The 23,237-nt window shown below is 43.2% G+C and overlaps 1 protein-coding gene across 3 annotated transcripts in view; it reads right to left on the bottom strand.

The window, feature by feature from the left end:
• RASAL2 (RAS protein activator like 2) overlaps window positions 1–23,237 on the bottom strand; it is a 1,712,944-nt gene that overhangs the window by 171,864 nt on the left and 1,517,843 nt on the right. For all 3 annotated transcript variants that reach the window (XM_044085261.1, XM_044085259.1, XM_044085262.1), the window contains exon 11: window positions 3,368–3,604. In XM_044085261.1, coding sequence (XP_043941196.1) covers window positions 3,368–3,604 — 237 coding nt within the window. The remainder of the gene's footprint in view (window positions 1–3,367; window positions 3,605–23,237) is intronic.

Genomic DNA, 23,237 nt, shown 5'->3' on the forward strand with positions numbered 1-23,237 from the left:
TCCTTTGTTCTGGCCGTGGGAATGTTTTGGCCTGCAAAATCTGATGTTTGTACCAAAAATTTCCCACTCTGGGCATTTGAAAAGGTGGTAACCCTAGTGGTGGTTCCCAGTTGCTGCTGTATAAGTGGAGTTTTGTACATTATAATGCCCAGTGGTCAGAGCCCTCATAGTGTGTGTGTGTGTGTACTTTTGCATACATCCCCCCTACACACACACACACACACACACACACACACACACACACACACACACACACACACACACACACACACACACACACACACACTGGAGGAGGTAGTAGGAAACCCCTCCAGTGATGTAAGTGCTCATCTCAGCAACCAGGGAATAGGGTTAAAAACTTGAGCAGAAAAAGCCATGATGGCTGCCAAAGTGACAGCCTCAGTGATTGACTCTTGCCTCAGTGGGAAATGAAAGACTTTCACTTGGCCCACCTCATAGGAGTCCCTGCATGTACAGAAGAGTGAGAGAGAGAAGTTCAAAACAATAAGCTAGAGACCTGTGCTTTGTGGGCCATGTTACGTGCATGTGGTAGTCTTTATGGGGCATTTACTAGGATGTACACATACACACAGGAAGGCATTGTAGGCCTTTGTGCCTGTGAATATCCTCATCAGGCATCAGGGAAAGAGTTACGGCCATAATTACAAAACAATCCCTAAGTGGCTGCCTGGATGCCAGCCACCACAACTGACTCTCAAAAGGAATAAATGGGTCATGTGATTGCAGAGGGACAATAACAGGAAGGCAGTGGGGAATCAACACCCCTATAAAAAATCTTAAGCGGTTTCCTCACAAACAGCAGACTAGTAATAAAACATGACCAGCAACCTAAACAGAATCGCCAAACCTGGGGTGCACTAAGTAAAGGTACAGAATTTCAATAAGTGTTATAGCTTTTGTCGGGCAAATTTCTGTCATGGAAGTAAAGTGGTAATAGGGAACTGTGGCAGATGAGTGGGCCAAGAAGCAGGGAAGTAGAGCCATACACAAGAAAATGTGGTTTGCCCCATTTAAAGGGTCAATTCCGACTTCAACAGTAAGGATACTTTTTCAGCCTGTGGGGCTACTTCATAAAATACGCAGAAGAGCTGAAAGTAAATAACACACTATCAGAGAGAGACAGAGAGGGAGTGAGGTGTAGAGTTTGATCACCATGAGGTAAGGCCACATTTCCCTTAGAGTTGACCCAGTAGTCAGGGACTCAGGGGCACACAGATAGTAATCTAGCCTTTGACCATCACGTGTCTACAGTGGTGAGGAACTCATTCTATGTTGTGCAACTTATAAACAAAGGTATGGCATCCAAGTCCAAGGAAGTCATTGTTCCACTGTATTTAGCATTCATCAGACCTATTATTGAGTAAAGGTTCCTCTTTGGTATGTACCTAACCAGGCATACCCAACACCTGGAACGTCCACAGAGGTTCCTCACTAAAAGAATACAGGGCATAAGTAATATGTCCTATGCAGACTGCCTCAAGACCCTATCCCTGTATTCTGTCTTCTACAGACGTTTGGGGGAGAGCTATGCCTGGCATACAGGGCATTGTCAGACCTCACTCTGATGGACCTCCTGCATATCCACAGAACAAACGGTACAAGAATTATTACGTGTTCTAAAGACTTAAACCTTGCCTGTGATATAAACAGGACCTGCTGGAGAGTTAGGTATGTAGCCCAGAGACTACCTCGTCTATGGAATAGGGTTGGGAGGTTGGCAGAATGGTTAAGGTGTTTACCTTACAGACACAACATGCAGGGTTTGATTCTCATGTGGGGTAACTGGCTAGGCTTAAAATGGCCCAGAAGGGCAGCTATCCTAGTAGTATCCTATGACATATCCATGTGAAGCAGAGTTCCTCTCTAACCCAATTCAAGTGCAACTTGGACAATTGCATGGGGAACAGGAAATTCATCCCTGGTTTTGGCACCTATGTCTCTAATGCAAACAGGTAACCTATAACTGCTTCATCTCCCAGACCCATGCTTACACTTACCAAGGGTATCAGAACTTGTCAGACATTTTGGATATATGGCTAGGCTTAAAAAGGCCCTTGTGGTCATTAGCCTAGTAAACACCTATGGACCTATTCCTCTGTTAGTGATACATTAGTGGTTGCTATGAATTGCCACTAGTCAAGCTACAGGTAGAGAAGCAGCTTTTCTAGAATATCAGTGGTGTAGCATGAGAAAGAGAACCAAACTACACAACCAGGGAAATTGCTGTGTTCACACTCAAGTTCCCAAAACTTAGCTGCTGGTGGAGAAAGTAACCTCATATGAACATTGGAAGTATCTTGAAGACACATACAGTGGCATAACACAGCATAAACCAGAGATGGAACCAGGAATTCAAACAAAATGTAAAGACACATACAGTGGCATAATGCAGCATAAACCAGAGATGGAACCAGGATTTCAAACAAAATGTAAAGACACATACAGTGGCATAACGCAGCATAAACCAGAGATGGAGACAGGATTTCAAACAAAATGTAAAGACACATACAGTGGCATAACGCAGCATAAACCAGAGCTGGAGCCAGGATTTCAAACAAAATGTAAAGACACATACAGTGGCATAACGCAGCATAAACCAGAGATGGAGCCAGGATTTCAAACAAAATGTAAAGACACGTACAGTGGCATAACCCAGCTTAAACCAGAGATGGAGCCAGGACTTCAAACAAAATGTAAAGACACATACAGTGGCATAACCCAGCATAAACCAGAGATGGAGCTGGGGTTTCAAACAAAATGTAAAGACACATACAGTGGCATAACCCAGCATAAACCAGAGATGGAGCCAGGATTTCAAACAAAATGTAAAGACACATACAGTGGCATAACCCAGCATAAACCAGAGATGGAGCCAGGATTTCAAACAAAATGTAAAGACACATACAGTGGCATAACCCAGCATAAACCAGAGATGGAGCCAAGATTTCAAACAAAATGTAAAGACACGTACAGTGGCATAACCCAGCATAAACCAAAGAAGGAGCCAGGATTTCAAACAAAATGTAAAGACACATACAGTGGCATAACCCAGCATAAACCAAAGAAGGAGCCAGGATTTCAAACAAAATGGAAAGACACAGCCGAAGTTCATGTTCTGACAGCACTGTCAGATGCACAGCTGGATAAACCGAGCTCCAGGTGAGTGGACAGTCCTAAGAGATATGACACAGGAAGATTCCTGTGGGCAATTATCATGCAGAAAATGAAGGAGACAGGCACACAAAAACAAGGAGAAGAAGCCCATGGAGAGAACCAAATTGGGAGACAGAAAATAATATTCATTTTCTTTCTTAAAAAAAATACTGATGATATGAAGACAACTTACTTTGTGAAGTTGGCAAGATTCTGTATGACCTTTGCAATCAGGGTCAAGGTGCGTGATGTCCTGTCATCAGGATACTCCTGCATTAGGTTGAAGAGGCTTGGAGACATGATTGCAGGACACAAAAATCGCAGAAATAGGGAGGCACTGATCAGACGTTCACTAATATCCTGTTTGCCACGGAGAACACACTGCTGTTTCCACGATGCAAACACTTCCTTCAGCTCTCGAGGAAAGACACTGCAAGACAAAAGACAAACTTCATTTATTTTAATTTTGTTTCTGTTTACTGAGCTTGTCAAACTGGGTTTAGTTACTTAAAAAAAACTTTTCAGAGGAGGCTCGGGGAGAAGATCTTCAACCAGCTTCTTACAAACATTTTTACACAGACATTCAGTAATTTCTATGAACAGACATTACATAACATACATGAACAATTACACATACATTTGCTAGTTAGATTACATTCACATGAAAAAAGAGGCAACTATTACAGTACAAAATATACTCATGCATTAGCAGATGTTTAATTGAACATTTTAATGTGTATTATAGGGGGTTTGTTAGATAGATTATGTGTTTAATGCTTAGAAATTCAAAAAAACTGAGGTGGGGGAAGTAATTAGGTAGGACAGTAAACGCTAATATTGTAGTTATGAGGTGGGGTACAAAGCAGATCAAGATACAGTTATACATAATATGAATATAAGGTTTGTATCAGAAGTATAGAGGTGGAGTGAGCAATGTTACAAAACAATGTATACAGCTTGGAGATGCTAGTAAAACTATTCAGGTGTTGGTGAAGACCGGTAGTGGAGCATAGGATTCTGAATGAAGAGAAATGGACTGATGATATAACAAGCTGAAGATAGCCATGGCATTTATTTAATTAACATTTGTTTACTGGGAAAGTCCGACTTGGAACAAGCCAATTTTCGGTGGAGGTGCAGGGAGAAACACTCCAGACGCATGTCTTTGTAATGTAGGAGGAAACTGGATTACCTGGAGGAAACCCACACAAATGCAGGAATAACGTGCAGACTCCGCACAGAAGGCACCCCAGATGAGAACCAAACCGGAGAAACTCTTGCTGTGATGTGACAACGCAAACTGCTGCGCCACTGAACTGTCCATCCTCGAGATATACAGGAGTACATTCTTTGACTTGCCAGGTGACATTTTAGTTGTTTTAAATGACTTACATTCTGAATAATGCATTTCAGTGGTAGTTTCTCCCTGGTCTGAGAACATTGTAACTTGTAAGCCTCTGCTTGTACAGGACTTATTTTAGAATTTCCCATTAAAAAAAAAAACAAAAAAAAACTAATGGCTGCTGAAAATACCAACTACCAGAAGAATTACCAATAGGAGTTAGTGAGTGTGGATGACTGTTATATTTTAATCTTAGCATTTTTAGCAATAAATCTGCATTCTGTTACTTCAAGTATAGTTGGCATTAAACTAAATGGCACTTTTGGAAAAGTTTTCTTCAGTCAAATTGCTTTACAACACTACACAAAACCAAGTGTCAAAAAGCAGAAAAATAAAAACACAAATCTATAAAACCAAAATTAGAATAAGCAAAACACTAAAAACAATTAACTCCATACACATTCCTTAACTAAATATACAAACTTAGGTGCTGTACAACCTAGAGAATGTTTTATTTTTTAAGAGTAATTTAAGTAAAATGTAGGTTTGGAGTTTTGTTTTTGTGATTTTATACTTCTGTTTTTCAACCTTCAGCCTTGGGTAGTTTCTTCAGTTACATGTTAAAATGTAAATAAATGAAAAGGCAGTATATGTTACACCGAAAACAAAAAAGGAAGAACAAAACAGTAACATTAAATATTTGTTTGTTTTTAATACAGAAAAGGGCCTTATTTCAAACGCCTGCTGAGCTTTTTATTTTTTTAAACTATGTAGGAGCCACTGGGTTCAGTCCTTTTTCCCAGTGTCAACCAAGGGTTGCACTTACAGTGAATGGGAGATAGCTGGTCAGGATGCTGAAGCCAAAGACTGTAAAGATTTAGCTTTGTCAAACTGCATTCGGAAAGGATTTATTAAGCTAAACTGGATGAAAGGCTAGTGTAAACAGGAATATCAACAAGCCAAACTAAGTTCTGAGCAAAGTGAAGTCATTCAGTTTAATACAGAAAAAACACGTTTGAATAACAGAGAGTTCAAAATGACAGCACAGAACACAAAAGTGATAGCCAATGATGCAGAGGAGGAGCAAACAGAATGCACACGCACACACGCGCGTGCACATGCACTGCTTTCTGTCATTACAAATTGCAAAAAGTAGAAAAACGCTTGTAAAGTCCAACACAAAAGAATGATAAAATTACTACTCTACTAGTATTTAACCTGGGAGGCTCATTGGACACAGTCTTTAGTGTGTGACCTTAAGCAAGTCACATAACCAGTGTTCCAGGGTCAGCCTGTGTCCAAGTCCACTAAGGCAAATGATTGCTAAGGGAATTAAACCCTGTACCACAGCAACTACAACTCCTAGCCTTAATCCTCTGGCCCAACTACCAGTAGGGCAGAATTACCCCAGGTAAGATGTATTTAAATAGAGCATGTTGTTAAATTGGTCTGTCATAGCTGTGGTTGTCTAATCCTTAATTGTCGCAAACTAAACCCCCCGACAATATCCAATCACAATTCACCACCCCCTCCACCACCTGCCTCCCCACACATCCTTCTCCTGAAATCTGTCTCCACTGCCTATATAAAATCCCTCTTGCAGAAACTTAAACCCTGCTCTCCTTCTTTTGACAACTTACCCCCACAATTTCTCAAACTTGCAGCAAATTCCATAGCATATCGCATCTCAATCTTTATCAAACGTTCTATCAAAGAATCCTCAGTACCAGAAATTTGGAAATCCTTTTATACTATTCCACTGCACAAAGGAGGTAACTCCACGACCCTTCCAGTTTTCGTCCTATAGCCATCCTCTTCCCCTCTCTCTAAAATTCTACAGAAATACATTCATAGGCAACTTCTTGAATATCTCCTTCAGGAAAATGTCCTCACCCTCACTCAACATGGACTTAGACCTCAGAACAGCACATCTATTGCTCTTCTACCCTTCACCCAGACTATAGCAGAGGCAAGAGATAACAATAAACTGGTATCATGTCTATTCCTTGACCTCTCCAAAACTTTCAACACCATCTCCCCACTCCAAGCTCCTTACTAAACTATAAGAATATAGCAGTTATGTGCAGAAGTTACCTAGGCAGTCCACGAAATGATGATGTCAAATAAAATAAGTCCAAACTTAAAAAACACAACTCTTTGTCTCTTCAGACCAATTCAGCTTCAAATAAATCCAACTTTCAATAAGAATTCTTCAACCAAACTCTGGATAGTAGTTAATAGCTGCAGTTTATTGTAAAAACAGGTGAGCGCTTTCGCTATTCAGCTTTTTCAAACCATAATGCACCATTAAAACTATGACCATATATATACTGGCTTCAAACCAATTACACAATTGGTTTCAGTCTGTTTAGTAGTTAGTTTAATAATTAACTAATTAAAGTTAAAATTTATTAGAACTGCACAACTTAATAGTATTTAATACATAAAGCAATATATAACTCATCTAATAAAAATATATTATATTCCAATGATTTTCTATGTTTAAAACATTTATACATATATATAATCAAACCATAAACATTTAAAAAATATATATGCATTCTAAAAACAATGAAAAAAGTCCATACCACAACAAAAAGGAGCTTGTAGATGTTAGTATACAGATTACTATTGTATACTACATACTTTACTTAATATATATTGGCTTTCCAAAGAATTTTTTCATTCTTAATTAATATTTAAACCTTCTTTTTTTCAATTTTGGTTTAATGGGAACATTATCATTCAGTCCCGGGGGACTGTGGGCTTGTAGGCGTATAATCCAGTCTGCCTCTATTTCCTCAGTCCTACTTCTGATGTCTCCTTCTCTCACTGTAGGTCTATTAATAGATATAATCAAAAATCTAAATTCATGGGTGGGATCTGTTTCCATAATATGCTTGGATAGGGCATTAACCTCAGATTTAATTTTTATCTGGTATATGTGCTCTCGTATCCTATTTTTGAATTTTCTATCTGTTTTACCTACATAGAATGCTTGGCATTCTATGCAGGTTGCCAGGTAGACTAAATGTTCTGTGTTACATGTCCCATCCACTGTAAAACTATAAATCTTAGATGTTATAGGGTGTATGAACATATTAGTGGTACTAATAAATTGACAAAAATTACATCTACCACATTTCATTGTCCCTCTGGAGCTTGTTATCCTAGGATTCCGGGTATTTGAGCAACAGAGTAACCTATGTAAATTCTTTTTATTTTTAAAAACATAGCTGGGTTGGTCTCCCACTATTCCTTTTATATTGGGGTTTATAGTCAATATGTCCCAATATTTATTAAGTACATCCCTAATTTGATTGATATCTTCTGTGTAATGAAGTGACACTTTTTGATATTTCTTATATCTTCCTTCTTTCAATCTCTGTTGCCCAGCATAGTATTCTACACCTATCCTTGAAAAAATTACAAAAATACCTAATGAGACTGGGATAGCTTATATTAAATTGTGCCTAGATAGGCACTCGGACATGCCTCTAAACAAAAAGAGAACAATTAGTGAAATGCTTACTTTAGTGTTGGAAAATAACATATTCTTTTTTGAGAAGAGTCTGTATTTGCAGAGGGATGGCGTAGCTATGGGCACTTCTTGTGCCAATAGCTACGCCAACCTAGTAATGGCAATATGGGAAGAAGAGAATCTTTTTTCGTTGAATAAATTTATCCGCAACGTCCGTCACAAGTGCCGGTCGGCCACTACCTGAATTTTTTGATTTCGAGTTGAATAATCCTGAAGTCTTATAAAGCTAAGTACCCCATTGGGGATCCTTTTTTCTTGCTCTAACCGATGTCAGAAAAAGTTAACAATTGTCTTGCCTGTGGAAAGCAAATACCTCAGAGATTTTCATTCTTACTGCTTCACCTGTTTAGGCCCAGACCACAATGTCCCTCGCTGTCAGTTTTTGTGCCTTGTTTAACACCCAAACCATTCGTCGTCAGGCTATCTTTGTTGCAAAATTCTTTCGCTCTTGATCTCCGTACTCTGAAATGGCTTTGGTAAGCCATCCGACTACCGAACTTCTAGAAAAAATGTAAGGATAAAGACAGAGACAGACCGAATAGGTCCAAAACTGCCAACGATGCTTCCGTTAAGCTAGTCGCCAGTCTGACGGTACTCAGTGAGGCGCCTTTGCAGACCCTGATGCCCGTTTCTATGGATTCACAGGCCTCTGCTGAGACCCATTCGGAGTCCAGTATGCTGCAAGATGCTTCTTCAACTATGGAACCAGCGGATGTCTCTACCTTAGATGGGTCCGGAGCCGCTGAGCAGGCACCGGCTTTTGAGGGAGTATTTCATCCAACCGAAGTGCGAATCAAACCGACGATTTCATTTTTTAACCAAAACTACCGAGTTTCTTAGGCCCAGAGTACGCACTACGCCTAGAAAACTGACGACCAAAGCACATGCTCAGGCAACCATGCCACAAAAACAAATGCTTAGAGTGGCTGGAGACCTTATTAAGCTGATTAGGAGAAGCCATCCTTCTCCTGCTAAGAGACAAAGAATCCAGTCCCCTTTGGTTTCTACAGACCAGGAGTCCGATGACTCTGACCTTTTTGATTATGAAGACATGCCCTTATCCACCTATGAGGATTCAGATGCAGAGGAATCCATTCCCTCTGCCTCCCGTCCAGAGGATTTTTCTTTTGGTGAAACCTTGCGTACTTTAAGAGAGCATTTCCATTGGGAATGCCAAGACTATCCTCAGTCCAAAAAGAGACTCAGAGAATTTTTAGACTTCCTCCGGCCCCTAGGAAACCAGACAGGTACTACAGAGTACCGGATTCTCACAAGTTTCTTTTCAAGAATCCCACTGCTGACCCAGAGATCATTTCCCAGGGACCTAAAGGTATTAAGGTTACTACAGCCAAAAATCCTACTCCTTCGGACAGGGATTCCAGATCTTTGGTCAGCTGGGGTAAGAAGGTATATACCTCTGCAACTCTTGCTATCAGAGCATTGAATTGCCATTTTCACAAGCTGAAATACCAGCAACATATTATGGAACTTATTAAACAAAAAGTGGTAATTTTATCCAGATTGTACAGAAAATAAAGAATTGTAGGCGCTTATGCACTCTGCAAACCAAGTTAGTAAGCATACTTTACAGTATGGCTTTGATGCCCTAGAAGCATCTTGCAGGGCAGCTGTCACTGGCTCTGTACTGAGAAGACATGCTTGGCTGAAGGAGCAGACCTTGCCAGATCATGTCAAATCTAAATTACTAGATGCTTCTTTAAATAAGGACCGTTTGTTTGGCACCAAAGCAGAAGTAGTTCTTAAAAAGATGGAAGAAAAGGCTAAATCTATGCAAACTGTTAAAGAGTTCCTAGAAGTGCAATCACCTAGATTCAGTAGGCATTGCCCTTCAAAACACTGGTCCTTTCCAGCCCCCTTCAGGCCTTCCCAAGCAAGACCCAGGGGAAACAGACCACCCAGACTACAGTCTCACAGTATGCAGAGATCTAAGAAATGGAGTGCCCCTGCCCCTAAAGCAGGGAGTGGTAAGCCACCTCCTTATGGAAAAAGCTCACAATGACTTCTCAACCCTACCTCCCAGCCCTGCCCAACTGCTTGTGCCCCTAGGAGGAAAACTTGCCCTTCATGCAAAAAACTGTATGTCCTTCACTCAGGACCGATGGGTCATCAACATTGTATTCCAGGGGTGCAAATTTTATTTCCATTCACTGCCAACCCAAAGCGGGTTTCCAGACCTTCCTCCAAACCAGTGGGCAGCGGCTCAAAACCAAGTACTTTCCCTGCTCAGTATCAGAGCTATTCAGCCTGTTGCAGTAGAACAGAGGGGTCAAGTTTTCTACTCCAGACTATTCCTGGTACCCAGGAAAGAGGGCTCTTGGCACCCAGTCTTGGATCTTTCAATTCTCAACACCTTCCTGATGGTACCAAAATTCAAGATGCTTACCCTGCAATAGCTTCTCCCTATGTTAGCTAAGGATGCCTGGTTAGTCACGCTAGACTTAAAAAGAAGCCTATCTGCACATCCCCATAAGGGAGCCATGCAGGAAATATCTACATTTCAGGGCAGGGTCTATGCATTATCAGTTTTCTGCACTTCCCTTTGGCTTATCTACTGCACCCAGGGTATTCACAAACTGCCTGGCTCCAGCCATTGCATACTGCAGGCAGAGAAATATCCAAATTTACCCATACTTGGATGACTGCCTGATTCAGGCAGACAGTCAGGAGTTGCTGCTTCATCACCTGAAATTTGTAAAAAACCTTCTCACTTCATTGGGGTATACCATCAACGAAAATAAATCACAACTGGTACCCAGTCAAAAGATTGTATTCCTGGGAGCAAGCTTGAACACAACTTCCCAGATGGCATCCCTCACTTCAGAAAAACAGGTGTATCTGACAGACTACTTCAAAGAAATGGCCACCAGAACCCAGCTATCTGCAAGAAAAGTACTGCAAGCCCTAGGGTTCACGGCCTCATGTATTCTGCTAATTCCATATGCAAGACTACATATGAGGAAACTTCAATGGTACTTAAAAAGTCTTTGGTGCCAACATTCTCAGGACCTGGAAACAGTCATTCCTATCATACCTTGTCTAAGGACAGAGTTCCTCTGGTGGGCAGAAGCATGCAACCACAACAAGGGACTGCCATTTACTCAACCCCACGCCACCCAGACCCTAACCACAGACACATCTAACTATGCATGGGGGGCTGACATGGCAGGCAAATGTACTCAGGGCCACTGGAGCCCAAGGCAAACTCTCCTGCACATCAACCGAAAAGAGATGCTAGCTGTACAGAATGCCCTGACAGCTTTCAGATACCTACTCTTACCAGGACAACTGCTGATAAAAAACAGACAACACCACAGTTATGTGGAGCTCAATTCCTGCCAGGCAAACAAAATTCACTGGCAGACAACTTAAGCAGAAATCTCCTATATCCACATGAGTGGAAATTGGAGCCGAGCACCTTCAACTTTCTGATCCAGAAATGGGGGACCCCAGAGGTGGATCTCTTTTCCTCCTCCGACAACCACCATTTAAGCAAATTCTGCACCAGAAACTCTCACAGAAGGGCCTGGAAGGTGGATGCCCTATCCTTTCAATGAGAAAACTTCTCAATCTATGCCTTTCCCCCTCTGCCTCTTCTCTTGAGAGTATTACTCAAGATAAAACAAGACAGGCCAAGGACAATTCTAATTGCCCCGGACAGGCCACGCCAGCACTGGTACCCACTCCTGCGCAACCTGACAACGGTGCCACCCTAGCACCTACACCAGACCCCAACCCTGCTTTCACAGCAGGAGGGACTGATTTTGCATCCACAATTGCAAATCCTAAATCTTACAGCCTGGCTTATTCCTTGAACACTCCACCAGCAACCCTATGCAAACAGGTGCTGGACATCATCCTTGAAGCCAGAAGGCCCAGTACTAGGAAATCCTATGCTGAAAAGTGGAAAAGGTATTGTTCTTGGACTCAGTCTAAAGGAAAGGACACAGCACTGCCATCCTTACCTCTAATCCTGGATTATCTAGCAGAAAGTACAGTTGTGTACACTTACCATAAATGTAGATGTTCAAGTGTATTCACTGTTGCTGTCATCACATTTGGGTTATCTGCTTGCAGTAGCCCTCAGTCGGCCTGATTATCAAAGTCTTGGGCCCTGTGTCGGTTGCTGTCTCATCTTCCATGACGTCAGGTAGTCAGGGGTATAAAGCATGCAGCCGATGCCATTACATCAGTTTTTCTTGCCCCAGATGTCAGGTGCCCCCATAATGGGAAGCAATTATATATAAGGTTACATCTCCAACAAAAAAGCAAATACACCAAAAAGCTTTAAGCATAGTAAACAAGAATAGAGGTATAGTCAATGGAATTCTGGAGGGAGGGTAACCAGGACTGCAACAGTGAATGCACTCGAACATCTACATTTATGGTAAGTGTACACAACTGTGCTATGTTCTTCATGTTTCACTGTTGCAGTCATCACATTTAGGTAGATTCCCAAAGCTAAGGATGGGAGGAGGTAATTAGATAGCATTAGGACCAGTTATAAGGCCCTGCAAGACTGCAGTAGCAAAGCCAGCTCTGGATTTAGAAAAAAATTGGCAAGTGGTAATGCTTGGTGAAGGTATGTACAGAACTCCAGGTAGTAGCTTCTAGGATGTCCCTGGTAGGGACACCTCTGAGAAAGACTGTAGAGGTAGATGCAGCCCTGGTTGAATGTGGTCTTATCCTCTGTGGGGTAGGTTTTCCATGGTGCTTATAGCAGAAATGAATGCAATGGCCTACCCACTTAGAAATGGTTTGCTTTGAAATAACCTTTCCCTCTGCTCATGCAGCAAATGCAACCAGCAACTATTCAGATTTCCTTAGAGGTTTAGTCCTGTCCAAGTAAAATCTAAGTTGTCTGTGCACATCCAAGGAGTGCAGTATTCATTCCCGTTTGTTCTGTGGATTAGAAAAGAAGGTTGGCAAATGAATGGACTGATTAAGGGCCACACTGGATACCACCTTGGGCATGAAGAAAGGATTGGTCCTGAGAGACACCCTGTCTGCATGAAAGATGATGAAAAGCTCCACTGCCATGAGGGCCTGTAATTCAGACACCCTTCTTGCTGAAGTGATGGCTAGAAGGAAGGGTGTTTTCCAAGAAAGGAATTTCAACTCTGCATTTGCAGCTGGCTCAAAGGGAGGTAGAGTGAGCTTTTCCAATACAATGTTAAGGTCCCAGGCTGGAGTAGGGGCTCTCCTGGGTGGTCTTAAGTTTTTGGCCCCTCTGAGGAATAGCTTCAGCAGTGGATGAGAGAAGAGGGGTGGTTCTGTACTGTAATGAGCTGAAATGGTTGAGGCGTGAATTTTGACGGAGGAAAAGGAAAGGCCCTTGTTAAGCATCTCAGTTAAGTATTGAAGAATCTGAGGTAGATTGGGCACTGCTGTGCCCATCCCCTGAGTTTGGCTCCAGGAACAGAATCTTTTCCATTTCTCAGCATAGGATTTTCTAGTACTAGGACTCCTTGCCTCCAGAATGACATCCATCACTTGCTTACTGAGGGATGGTAACAGGGAGATCAGGTAATTAGCCAGGCTGCCAGGTTCAGGGTTTGAAGCTGTGGGTGCAGAATCTGGCCCTCCTGCTGGGACAGATGGGCAGGGGTCTGAGGCAGGTGCCATGGTGCCAGCAGTGACACACTGCACAAGAGGGGATACCAATGTTGGCGTGGCCAGTCTGGTGAAATCAGTATCGTCCTTGGTTTGTCCTGTTTGATCTTTATTAGTACCTTGGAGAGGAGAGGCAGAGGGGGAAAGGCATAAACTGATAGGTTTTTCCAGGTGAAGGACAGGGCATCCACTTTCCAAGCTTGTTTGTGGGGGGAGTCCTTGTGCAGAATTTGTCCAATTGGTAGTTCTGGGGGGAGGCAAACATGTCTATCTCTGGGCTCCCCCATTTGTTTCTCAACATGTTGAATATCTTTGGTTCCAGTTTCCACTCATGTGGTTCCATGAGATTTCTGCTTAGGTCATCTGCCAGTGTATTTAGCTTTCCTGGCAGGAATTAAGCCTGTAGGTGCACTTGGTAGTTCAAGGCCGTGTTCCACAGAGCCACGGCTAGTCTGCAGAGAGGATACGAGTGGGTTCCCCCCTGCTTGTTTATATACCACATAACAGTGGTGTTTGTCTGTCTTTACAAATAATTGTCCTGGAAGAATGTGGTCCTTGAAGGCTGTCAGAGCATTCTGTACAACTAACGTTTCTTTTTGATTGATATGCAGGTGCATTTAACTTGGGTTCCATTTGCCCTGAATGCACTGCCCTGCCAAGTGAGCCCCCCCATGCATAGTCTGATGCATCTGTTGTTAGGGTTTGGGTGGCAGGGGGTAGAGTGAATGGCAGTCCCTTGTTTTGGTGGCAGGCCTCTGCCCACCAAAGGAACTCTATCTGTAGACAAGGTATGAAAGGAATCATTGACTCTAGATCCTGAGAATGTTGCCACCATAGTCTTTTTAGATACCATTGTAGTTTCCTCATATGCAGTCTTGCATATGGAATTAGTAGAATGCAAGAGGCCATGAACCCCAAGGGCTTGCAGTATTTTCCTTGCAGACAGCTAGGTCTTTGTGGCCAGTAGTTTGAAGTAGGCTGTCAAATGAACTTGTTTCTCTGGCGTGAGGTAGGCCATCTGGGAAGTTGTATTCAAGCTTGCTCCTAGGAATACAATTTGTTGGCAGGGTACAAGATGTGATTTCTTTTCATTTATGGTATACCCCAGACAAGTTAGCAATTTCTTTACAAATGCCAGATGATTTAATAGTATGTCCTGGCTTTCTGCCTGAATTAGACAATCGTCCAGGTAGGGGTATATTTGAATATTTCTTTGCCTGAAAAATGCAATGACTGGAGCTAGGCACTTTGTGAATACCCTGGGTGCAGTAGATAAGCCAAAGGGCAGTAGCCTGCTCTGAAGCATAGGTATCTTCTGCAAGATTCCCTTATTGGGATGTGCAGATAGGCTTCCTTTAAATCCATTGTTGCCAACCAGGCATCTTTGTCTAGCATGGGACGCAGCTGATGAAAAGTTAGCATCTTGAATTTTGGGATTATCAAAAATGTGTTTAGGATAGATAGGTCCAGGATAGGATGCCAGGAATTGTCTTTTCTGGAAAGTCTTGAGTAGAAACCTTGCCCCCATTCTTCTTCTGGGACAGATTGAATAGCCCTGATGCTTAAAAGAGAAAGGACTTGCTTTTGAGCCTCTGCCCACTGATTTGGGGGTAGGTCTGGCCAACTGTTTGAGGTTGGTAAGGAGTGAAATCCGTATCCTTGGGAAACTATATTTAAAACTCATTTTTCTTGGGTAATGAGTTCCCAGTTTTTTGCAAGCAGGGCAATCTTTCCCCCTAAAGGAGCAGTCAGTTGAGCAGGGCTTGGAAGGTTTAAAGTTAAGTCATTGAGACAGTTTACCATAGGGGGGAGTCTTACTACTCCCTGATTTGGGAGTGGGAACCCCCCACTGCTTAGGCCTGTGAGTACCTTGGGGCTGAAGCCTGGATGTTCTGCTGGTTCTGGGTTTGGACTGAGAAGGCCTGAAGGAGGCAGGAAAGGACCAATTCTTAGAGGGCCAATGTTTACTAAATCTGGGAGGCTGTACTTGCAGGAAATCTTTAACAGTTTGCATAGATTTCGCTTTTTCCTCCATCTTCTTAAGTACTTCTGCTTTGTTGCCAAACAAATGGTCTTGGTTTAAGGGAGCATCCAGTAATTTAGCTTTAACATGACCTGGCAAAGATTGCTCCTTAAGCCAAGCATGCCTTCTAAGTACAGACCCAGTGACAGCAGCCCTGCAGCCCTAAAGACAAAATGATCAATTTCAACAATTGGCTAAAGTATTGGTGTCACTCAAAGGGGATCCAGTGTCTGTCAGCCTGGGATGACATGCTTGACAAGCCACGTTGCTTCGCTAGGGACGGCTTGCACCTGTCACCCCTGGGTTTTCGAATACTGGCCAAGGCTCTTGCCACCCCCATAGTGCCTTTTTTTAGGCAAGGCTCAAAAGACAAACCCACCTCCTTAGACAACACAAGGAAAAAGAAACTAAGGGTAATGCTGCTCAACGCCAGAAGTCTAAACCTCAAAATGCATGCACTCGAGGCTTTCCTCAGTATGGAGAATATCGATATCTGTGCAGTAACAGAAACCTGGTTCAAGGCTCCCGAGAGCACCCCAGCACTACCAGGTTATACCTCGTACCATTCTTTTCAGCCCCAAAACTCGGACCGAACCATAAGAGGAGGGGGAGTATCCATATTCATCAAAGATACCCATACCTCCAGGCTAGTGGCACTGCACGAAGCATCTGAGACCATCCATGTGCAACTAACAGTAGGCAAAACTGCCTTACAGTTTGTAGCCTGCTACAGACCACCCTCCCAAACTCAGGAACCCCACTCGGCTTTCCTGAAGACACTGGAGAATATGAAGGTCTCTCCAAACACCATTATATTGGGTGACTTTAACTACCCAAACATAGACTGGGAGCACTACTTAAGCCCCAACACCCTAGCCCAACGGTTCCTAGAATTTATAAACTCAAATGCTATGGAACAACTGGTCACCACTCCCACAAGAGGGGAAAACATATTGGACCTGATCATCACCAACATGGGGACTCTATGTTCCATACCAGAGGTATACCCCTCATTGGTAAGATCTGACCATAAATTAATCATTATGGACATCCATATCCCGTCCCCACTCCCAGCAAAGGAAACCACGGTCAAAAACTTCTCAAAAGCAAACTTCCCACTTCTCAAAACCGAGGTGGAATCCTTCAAAGCCCCAGGGCCAGTGGAAAATACGGCCCAAACCACAGAATCTTTACAAATGCATTCTATGGATACCTACAGGAATGCATGGATCGTGCTATCCCAAATAAAACCAAGACACACTCCTCCAAAGGCAGGAGACCTGTCTGGTGGACCCCAGCCATAAATAAGCTGTACAACAGAAGGAGGAAGCTACTACATGATAGAGCAAAATCCCTGAAAGGGAAGGCAACTCTGATCAGTACTAGCAAGAAACTACAATCCCTCATAAAATCATCTAAGGCTAGCTTCGAAAGAAAAATTGCACAAGACGCTAAAGATAATCACAAGGCTTTCTTTAGTTATGTCAGAAACCTGGGTGGAAACTCCCAGATATGCTCTGAGTTAGTGCAAAATGACAAAAAATACACTGAACCCACAGACATTGCCAACATCCTGGCAGACAGGTTCAGTGCAAACTCCCCCCCCAAATGAGCAAATGACTATCCCAACAGAGTGTAGCCTCCCTGACATCACAGATGCACAGGTGAGAGCTGCCCTCTCCAAAGCAAAAAAACACAGCATCAATGGGACTGGACGGTGTCCCGGGCTGCGTTTTACATGAGCTCCAAGAAGAACTGAACCCTCACTAAAATCACTGTTCAGTCTCAGCCTTGCAACAGGATATGTACCCAGAAAATGGCGTACAGCAACAGTGGTCCCACTCCATAAAGGTGGTGCCACAACGGACCCCGAAAACTATCGCCCTATAAGCCTAACTAGCCTGGTCTGAAAAGCTATGGAGCGTATCATCATGGAACTCATAAACAAAGACATTGGGAACCTCCAAACACTGGATCCTACCCAATTCGGCTTTGTTAAGGGCAGATCTTGCCTCTTGAACCTGGTCAATTTCTTTGAAACAGTCACCAAGGCCATAGACAAAGGGAAGGTAGTCCACACAGCCTACCTTGACCTTGCAAAAGCCTTCGACACAATACCCCACTCGGGCATCATAAATAAGCTCACCAGCTTAAATATCAACCCCTATGTCACACACAAGATGGGCTGCAAACTGGCTTAGGGATAGAACCCACATGGTCAGAATTGCAGGTGCCATGTCAGACTCTAAACCAGTTACAAGTGGCGTCCCACAAGGCTCAGTCTTGGGACCTCTCTTGTTTGGTATATATTTCTCTGAGGTACAGGCTAACACAGGAGGACTATGGCTGACAAAGTTTGCAGATGACTGCAAACTGGGGGCCATAATCAACTCACCGGCTGACACAAGCATCCTCCAAAAAGGTCTCACAGAGATGGATAACTGGTGCCAGAGCCATGGCCTAAAGCTAAATGCCAAAAAGTGCATAGTCATCCCCTTTGGGAAAAACAAAGTGCCCACAAATTACCACATATGTGGTAATCCATTAAGTACGGAAGAAGTAATTAGGGATTTGGGGACCCAAGTAGATTGCAATCTCTCCTTTGACAATCACATTGCCAAAGTGGTTAGAAAGACATTCTATATAGCCCACCTTATCATGAAGGGGTTCACATCTAGATCAAGAGAGGTCATTGTGCCCCTCTACTCATCACTCATCAGGCCCATAATTGAATACAATGCCCCATTCGGGATGTACCTTACCCGACACCTGCTACAACTAGAAAGACCCCAAAAGTACCTCACCAAGAGGATCAAGGGACTCAAACAGATGCCCTACGCAGTTAGGCTAAAGAAACTCCAGCTCTACTCAGTTGCTTACCGCCTACTCAGAGGCGATCTGTGCCTGAAGTATAAAGCCATGTCCAACCCAGAATTAATGGACATGCTCCACCTCAAGAAATCCAAATCCATCAGAACTACACGCTCCAGTGACTTAAACCTCAGCACAGAAATAAATAGAACATGCTGGAGGGACAGATTCATATCCCAGAGGCTCCCCTCACTCTGGAACAAAATCCCAATCCATGTCAGACAGAGCCCCTCAATGACCCTCTTCAAGAAGAATCTTGAAGTTTGGATGGGAGATCGTAAATTTACCCCTGGGATCTCTTCTGTGTCACTGCTAGACAGAGGCACGGTAAACTAACCTTAAATGGGCTATCTTCTGTGACCTACTATACAGAGGCACAGTCAACTAATCTAAGAAGGGTGGCAAAAGCCAAACACACTCTGACTAGGCTTGTAAATGCCCTAGGGCAGATAGCCTAGTATCAACCTATGAACCTATGAATCAAAACCACATTGCAAAGTATGTTTTCCAACTTGTTCAGCAGAATGCATTAAATCCTGCAATTCTTTATTTTCAGCTCAGTCAGGAATCAACATAGTTTTCTGTTTAAGCAATCCAATAATATGCTGCTGATAATTTAACACATGAAACTGGCAGTTTAAGGCCCTAATGGCCAAAGTTGCAGAAGTGTATACCTTCTTACCCCATCTATCCAGCGCCCTGGAATCTCTATCAGAGGGGGTAGGATTTTTGGCAGTAGTAGCCTTAATGCCCTTGGGTCGCTGTGAAATGGTCTCAGGATCTGCAGTAGTATTTTAAAGAGGAACTTGTGAGAGTCAGGAACCCTGTAATACCTATCAGGTTTTCTGGGAGCAGGAGGTAAAATGTCAGGGGCCAGGCTAGATTTCAAGAAGGCATCATCTACAATGTCCAGTACAGGAGGGATAGCTAAAGGCCTGTGTTGAGGCAGGAGTAACAATTCCCTAAGCCTCTTCTTGGAGTCAGAGTAATCCTGGCTTTCCCAGCGGAAATGCTCCCTAAGAGTACGCAAAGTTTCACCAAAAGAGAAATCCTCTGGAGGGTAAGCAGAGGGAATGCAGTGCTCTGCATCAGAATCCTCATAGGTAGATAAGGGCAAATCCTGGTCATCAGAGAAAACAGAAATTTCAGAATCCTGAACAGAAGAATCAGAAGGAAAATCAGTCCTAGGTCTCTTAGAGGGGGAAGGGTGGCTTCCCCTGATTAGAGTAATAAGGTTTTCAGCCATTCTTATCATTTGATTTTTAGGCATAGGGGCCTGACCATGTGGTCTGGGCATTGGATTTCTAGGCATGGATCAAGTTTTAGGCCTTGAAGAAGAAGATGGCGTTGGTTTAATACGCAAGTCAGTAGGCCTGAATACACCCTCAGAAGCCAGTGCCTGCACAGTGGCTCCGGACCCATCCAAGGTAGAGACATCCGCAGGTTCCACAGTCGAAGAAGCATCTTGCGGCATTCCAGACTCCGAATGGGTCTCAGTAGAGGCCTGCGAATCTGAAGTAGCAGGCATCAGGGGCTGCGAAAGTGCCTCACTGAGTACTGGCAACCAGCTTAGGAGAAGCATCGTTGGTAGCTTTCGACCTATGCAGTCTGTCTCTGTCTTTATCTTTGCGTTTTTTCAGAAGGTCGGTAGTCTGGAAGCTTACCGAAGCCATTTCTGGATAATTGAACCGAGTACCAAAATATTTGGATGCGTAAATGAACTGACGACGAATAGTACACGATTTGAATAAGGCACAAAACCGACAGCAAGGTACGTCGTGGTCTGGGCCTAAGCAAGGAATGCAGTACGAATGAAAATCTTTATGAGGTATTTGCTTTCCAGAAGAAATACAATTGTTAACTTTTACTGACATCGGTTTAGAGCAAGAAAAAGGATCCCCAACGGGGTACTTAGCTTGGTTGGAGACTTCATATCTGAAACTCGAAAACAAAAATTTCAGGAGTTGGCTGACCGGCATTTGCGAACTGCTTCTGCTTCGGGCACTGAACGTCAAGAAAGACTGATGTAATGGCATCGGCTGCATGCTTTATACCCCTGACTACCTGACGTCATGAAAGAAGAGACAGCAACCGATGCAGGACCCAAGACTTTGATAATCAGGCCAACTGAGGGCTACTGCAAGCAGATAACCCAAATGTGATGACTGCAACAGTGAAACACGAAGAACATCTACTCCACAGAGGCCTATCCTTCTCCAGTAAGATCCATGCCTTTTCCATTTTGGCTCATTACAATACTGAGCCACCTCTATTCTCTCATCCTCTCATCAAACAGATCTTGAGAGGGGCAAACAACTTAAGGCCACCAAGGAGAGCACCTACCCCTGCTTGGGACCTTAACTTTCTACTAGAAAAGCTCACTCTTCCCCCTTTTGAACCGACTGCTTCAGCAGAGTTAAAATTCCTCTCTTAGAAAACAGCCTTGCTTCTAGCCATCACTTCAGCTAGAAGAGTGTCTGAGTTACAAGCACTGATGGCTGTGGAACCTTTCATTATTTTCCATGCTGACAGGGTTTCCCTCAGGACTAACCCTTCCTTTATGCCTAAAGTGGTGTCCAGTGTGACTCTCAATCAATCTATCCATTTGCCAACCTTCTTCCCTAATCCTCAAAATAAAGGAGAAAGGATCCTACACTTCTTGGACGTGCACAGACAGCTCAGATTCTACCTTGATAGGACTATGCCCTTTAGAAAATCTAACCAGTTACTAGTCAGCTTTGCAACAGGGGCAGAGGGCAAGGCCATTTCAAAGCAAACTATTTCCAAATGGATAGCACACTACATCCATTTCTGCGACAAGCACCATGGAAAACCAACCCCTCAGGGGGTAAGAACACATTCCACTAGGGCCACATCTACCTCTACAGCATTTCTCAGGGGAGTCCCTACCAGGGACATACTGGAAGCTGCTACCTGGAGTTCTATACACACCTTCACCAAGCATTACCACCTGCCTATATTTTCCAAATCCAGGGCAGGATTTGCTACAGCAGCCTTGCAAGGCCTACTAGCCAGGCCTAACTCTTCTTGACTGCCTCCACCCTTCCTCAACTTTGGGAATCAATCCAAGTGAGATGACTGCAACAGTGAAACATGAAGAACATAGTACAGTTGTGTACACTTACCATAAATGTAGATGTTCGAGTGTATTCACTGTTGTAGTCTTGGTTTCACTCCCTCCAGCCCCCTGGTTTTCTCTATCTCTTTATCTCTCCTCTCTATGGCTATTCCTACTGGTATTGGTATTTACTTTTTACTGGTGGTGCTTTTCCCCACCATATACTAGCTCCCTATTTGGGGGCTCCTGACATTTGGGGCAAGAAAAACTGATGTAATGGCGTTGGCTGCCTGTTTTTATACCCCTGATGACTTGACGTCATGGAAGAAGCGACAGCATCCGACGCAGAAATACTAAGTCTCTGATATTCGGGCCGACTGAGGGCTACCTGCAGGCAGATAACTCAAATGTGATGACTGCAACAGTGATACACTCGAACATCTACATTTATGGTAAGTGTACACAACTGTACTTTCTCTATCTACCTTAGCAACAGACTGCAATCTGTTAGATGGCAGTCCTCCTACTCACCGTTCTTACCTATCCAAACCGGTGTCCCCCAAAGATCCATTCTAGGCACCCTCCTCTAATATTTTTACCAACAATCTTTCACTTTACCTGCTGCTCCTCTTCACTGACCCAGCACCCTGATGACTTTACTCTAATTACCCTCTCTGACAGCCCTACTGAACTTCACTCCCTCACCCAGACCTCTTTTAACACCACTGAACACTGGCTAATCAACAACCAACTCATCCTTAAACCCAAAGAAAATTAAGTTTCTTCTTTTCCTTCCAAAATCTATGTCCAACCCTAAAACCTCCTTCAGTCTCTCTTCCCTAGACAACACCATCATTCATGCTGACTCCTTTATTAAACTTCTAGGAATCACACTTGATGACCAACTGAAATTTGACCAAAAATCCATTAAAAAAATCCAAAACTTGATCTGCTGTACAGAAATTAAAAAATTCTTATCCATCACCTCTAGGACCTCACTTGCTCAAGCCTGCTTTCTTCTGTGTTCACTCTACACTTCCCATATATTTAATCATCTACAATCACATCTTTTAACCAAACTTGAACAAACCTACAACCGGATAGCCAGATTTGCATGTAACTACCCATACAAATGCCATCACTCCCTTGCCCTTAAACAACTATAGTGGCTTGAATTCCCTCAACTACTCCAGCTTTCACAACAACAGATGACACATTCCCCTCTTTACAACCTTGTAGACTGTCCCTCTTGTTCACCCTCCTATCACTATATAAAACTTCTCGGTCTCTCCGTAGTGTGGACCACAAGCTACTTGACACATTCAAACCTAACAAAACAATAGGAAGATTACTGTATAAATAATTTGCCTTAGCTCAAACCTGGAACAAACCCCCAGCTAATCTACGCACCATCCAATCTTTGATCCATTTCAAAAGAGAATTGAAAAAACACCTTGCAAACACTCCCTCCTGCACCTGTCACCACCCTACCTAACACATTCTCCCCCACTAATTTGACTTCCTTCTGATGCCCTGTTGTTAAACCTCATTTTTAAACTGTTCTTTATGCTAAACT

This window comes from Protopterus annectens, chromosome 10.part0, assembly GCF_019279795.1.
Source record: "Protopterus annectens isolate FY-2018-M chromosome 10.part0, PAN1.0, whole genome shotgun sequence".
In the NCBI taxonomy this organism is placed as follows: Eukaryota; Metazoa; Chordata; order Ceratodontiformes; family Protopteridae; genus Protopterus; species Protopterus annectens.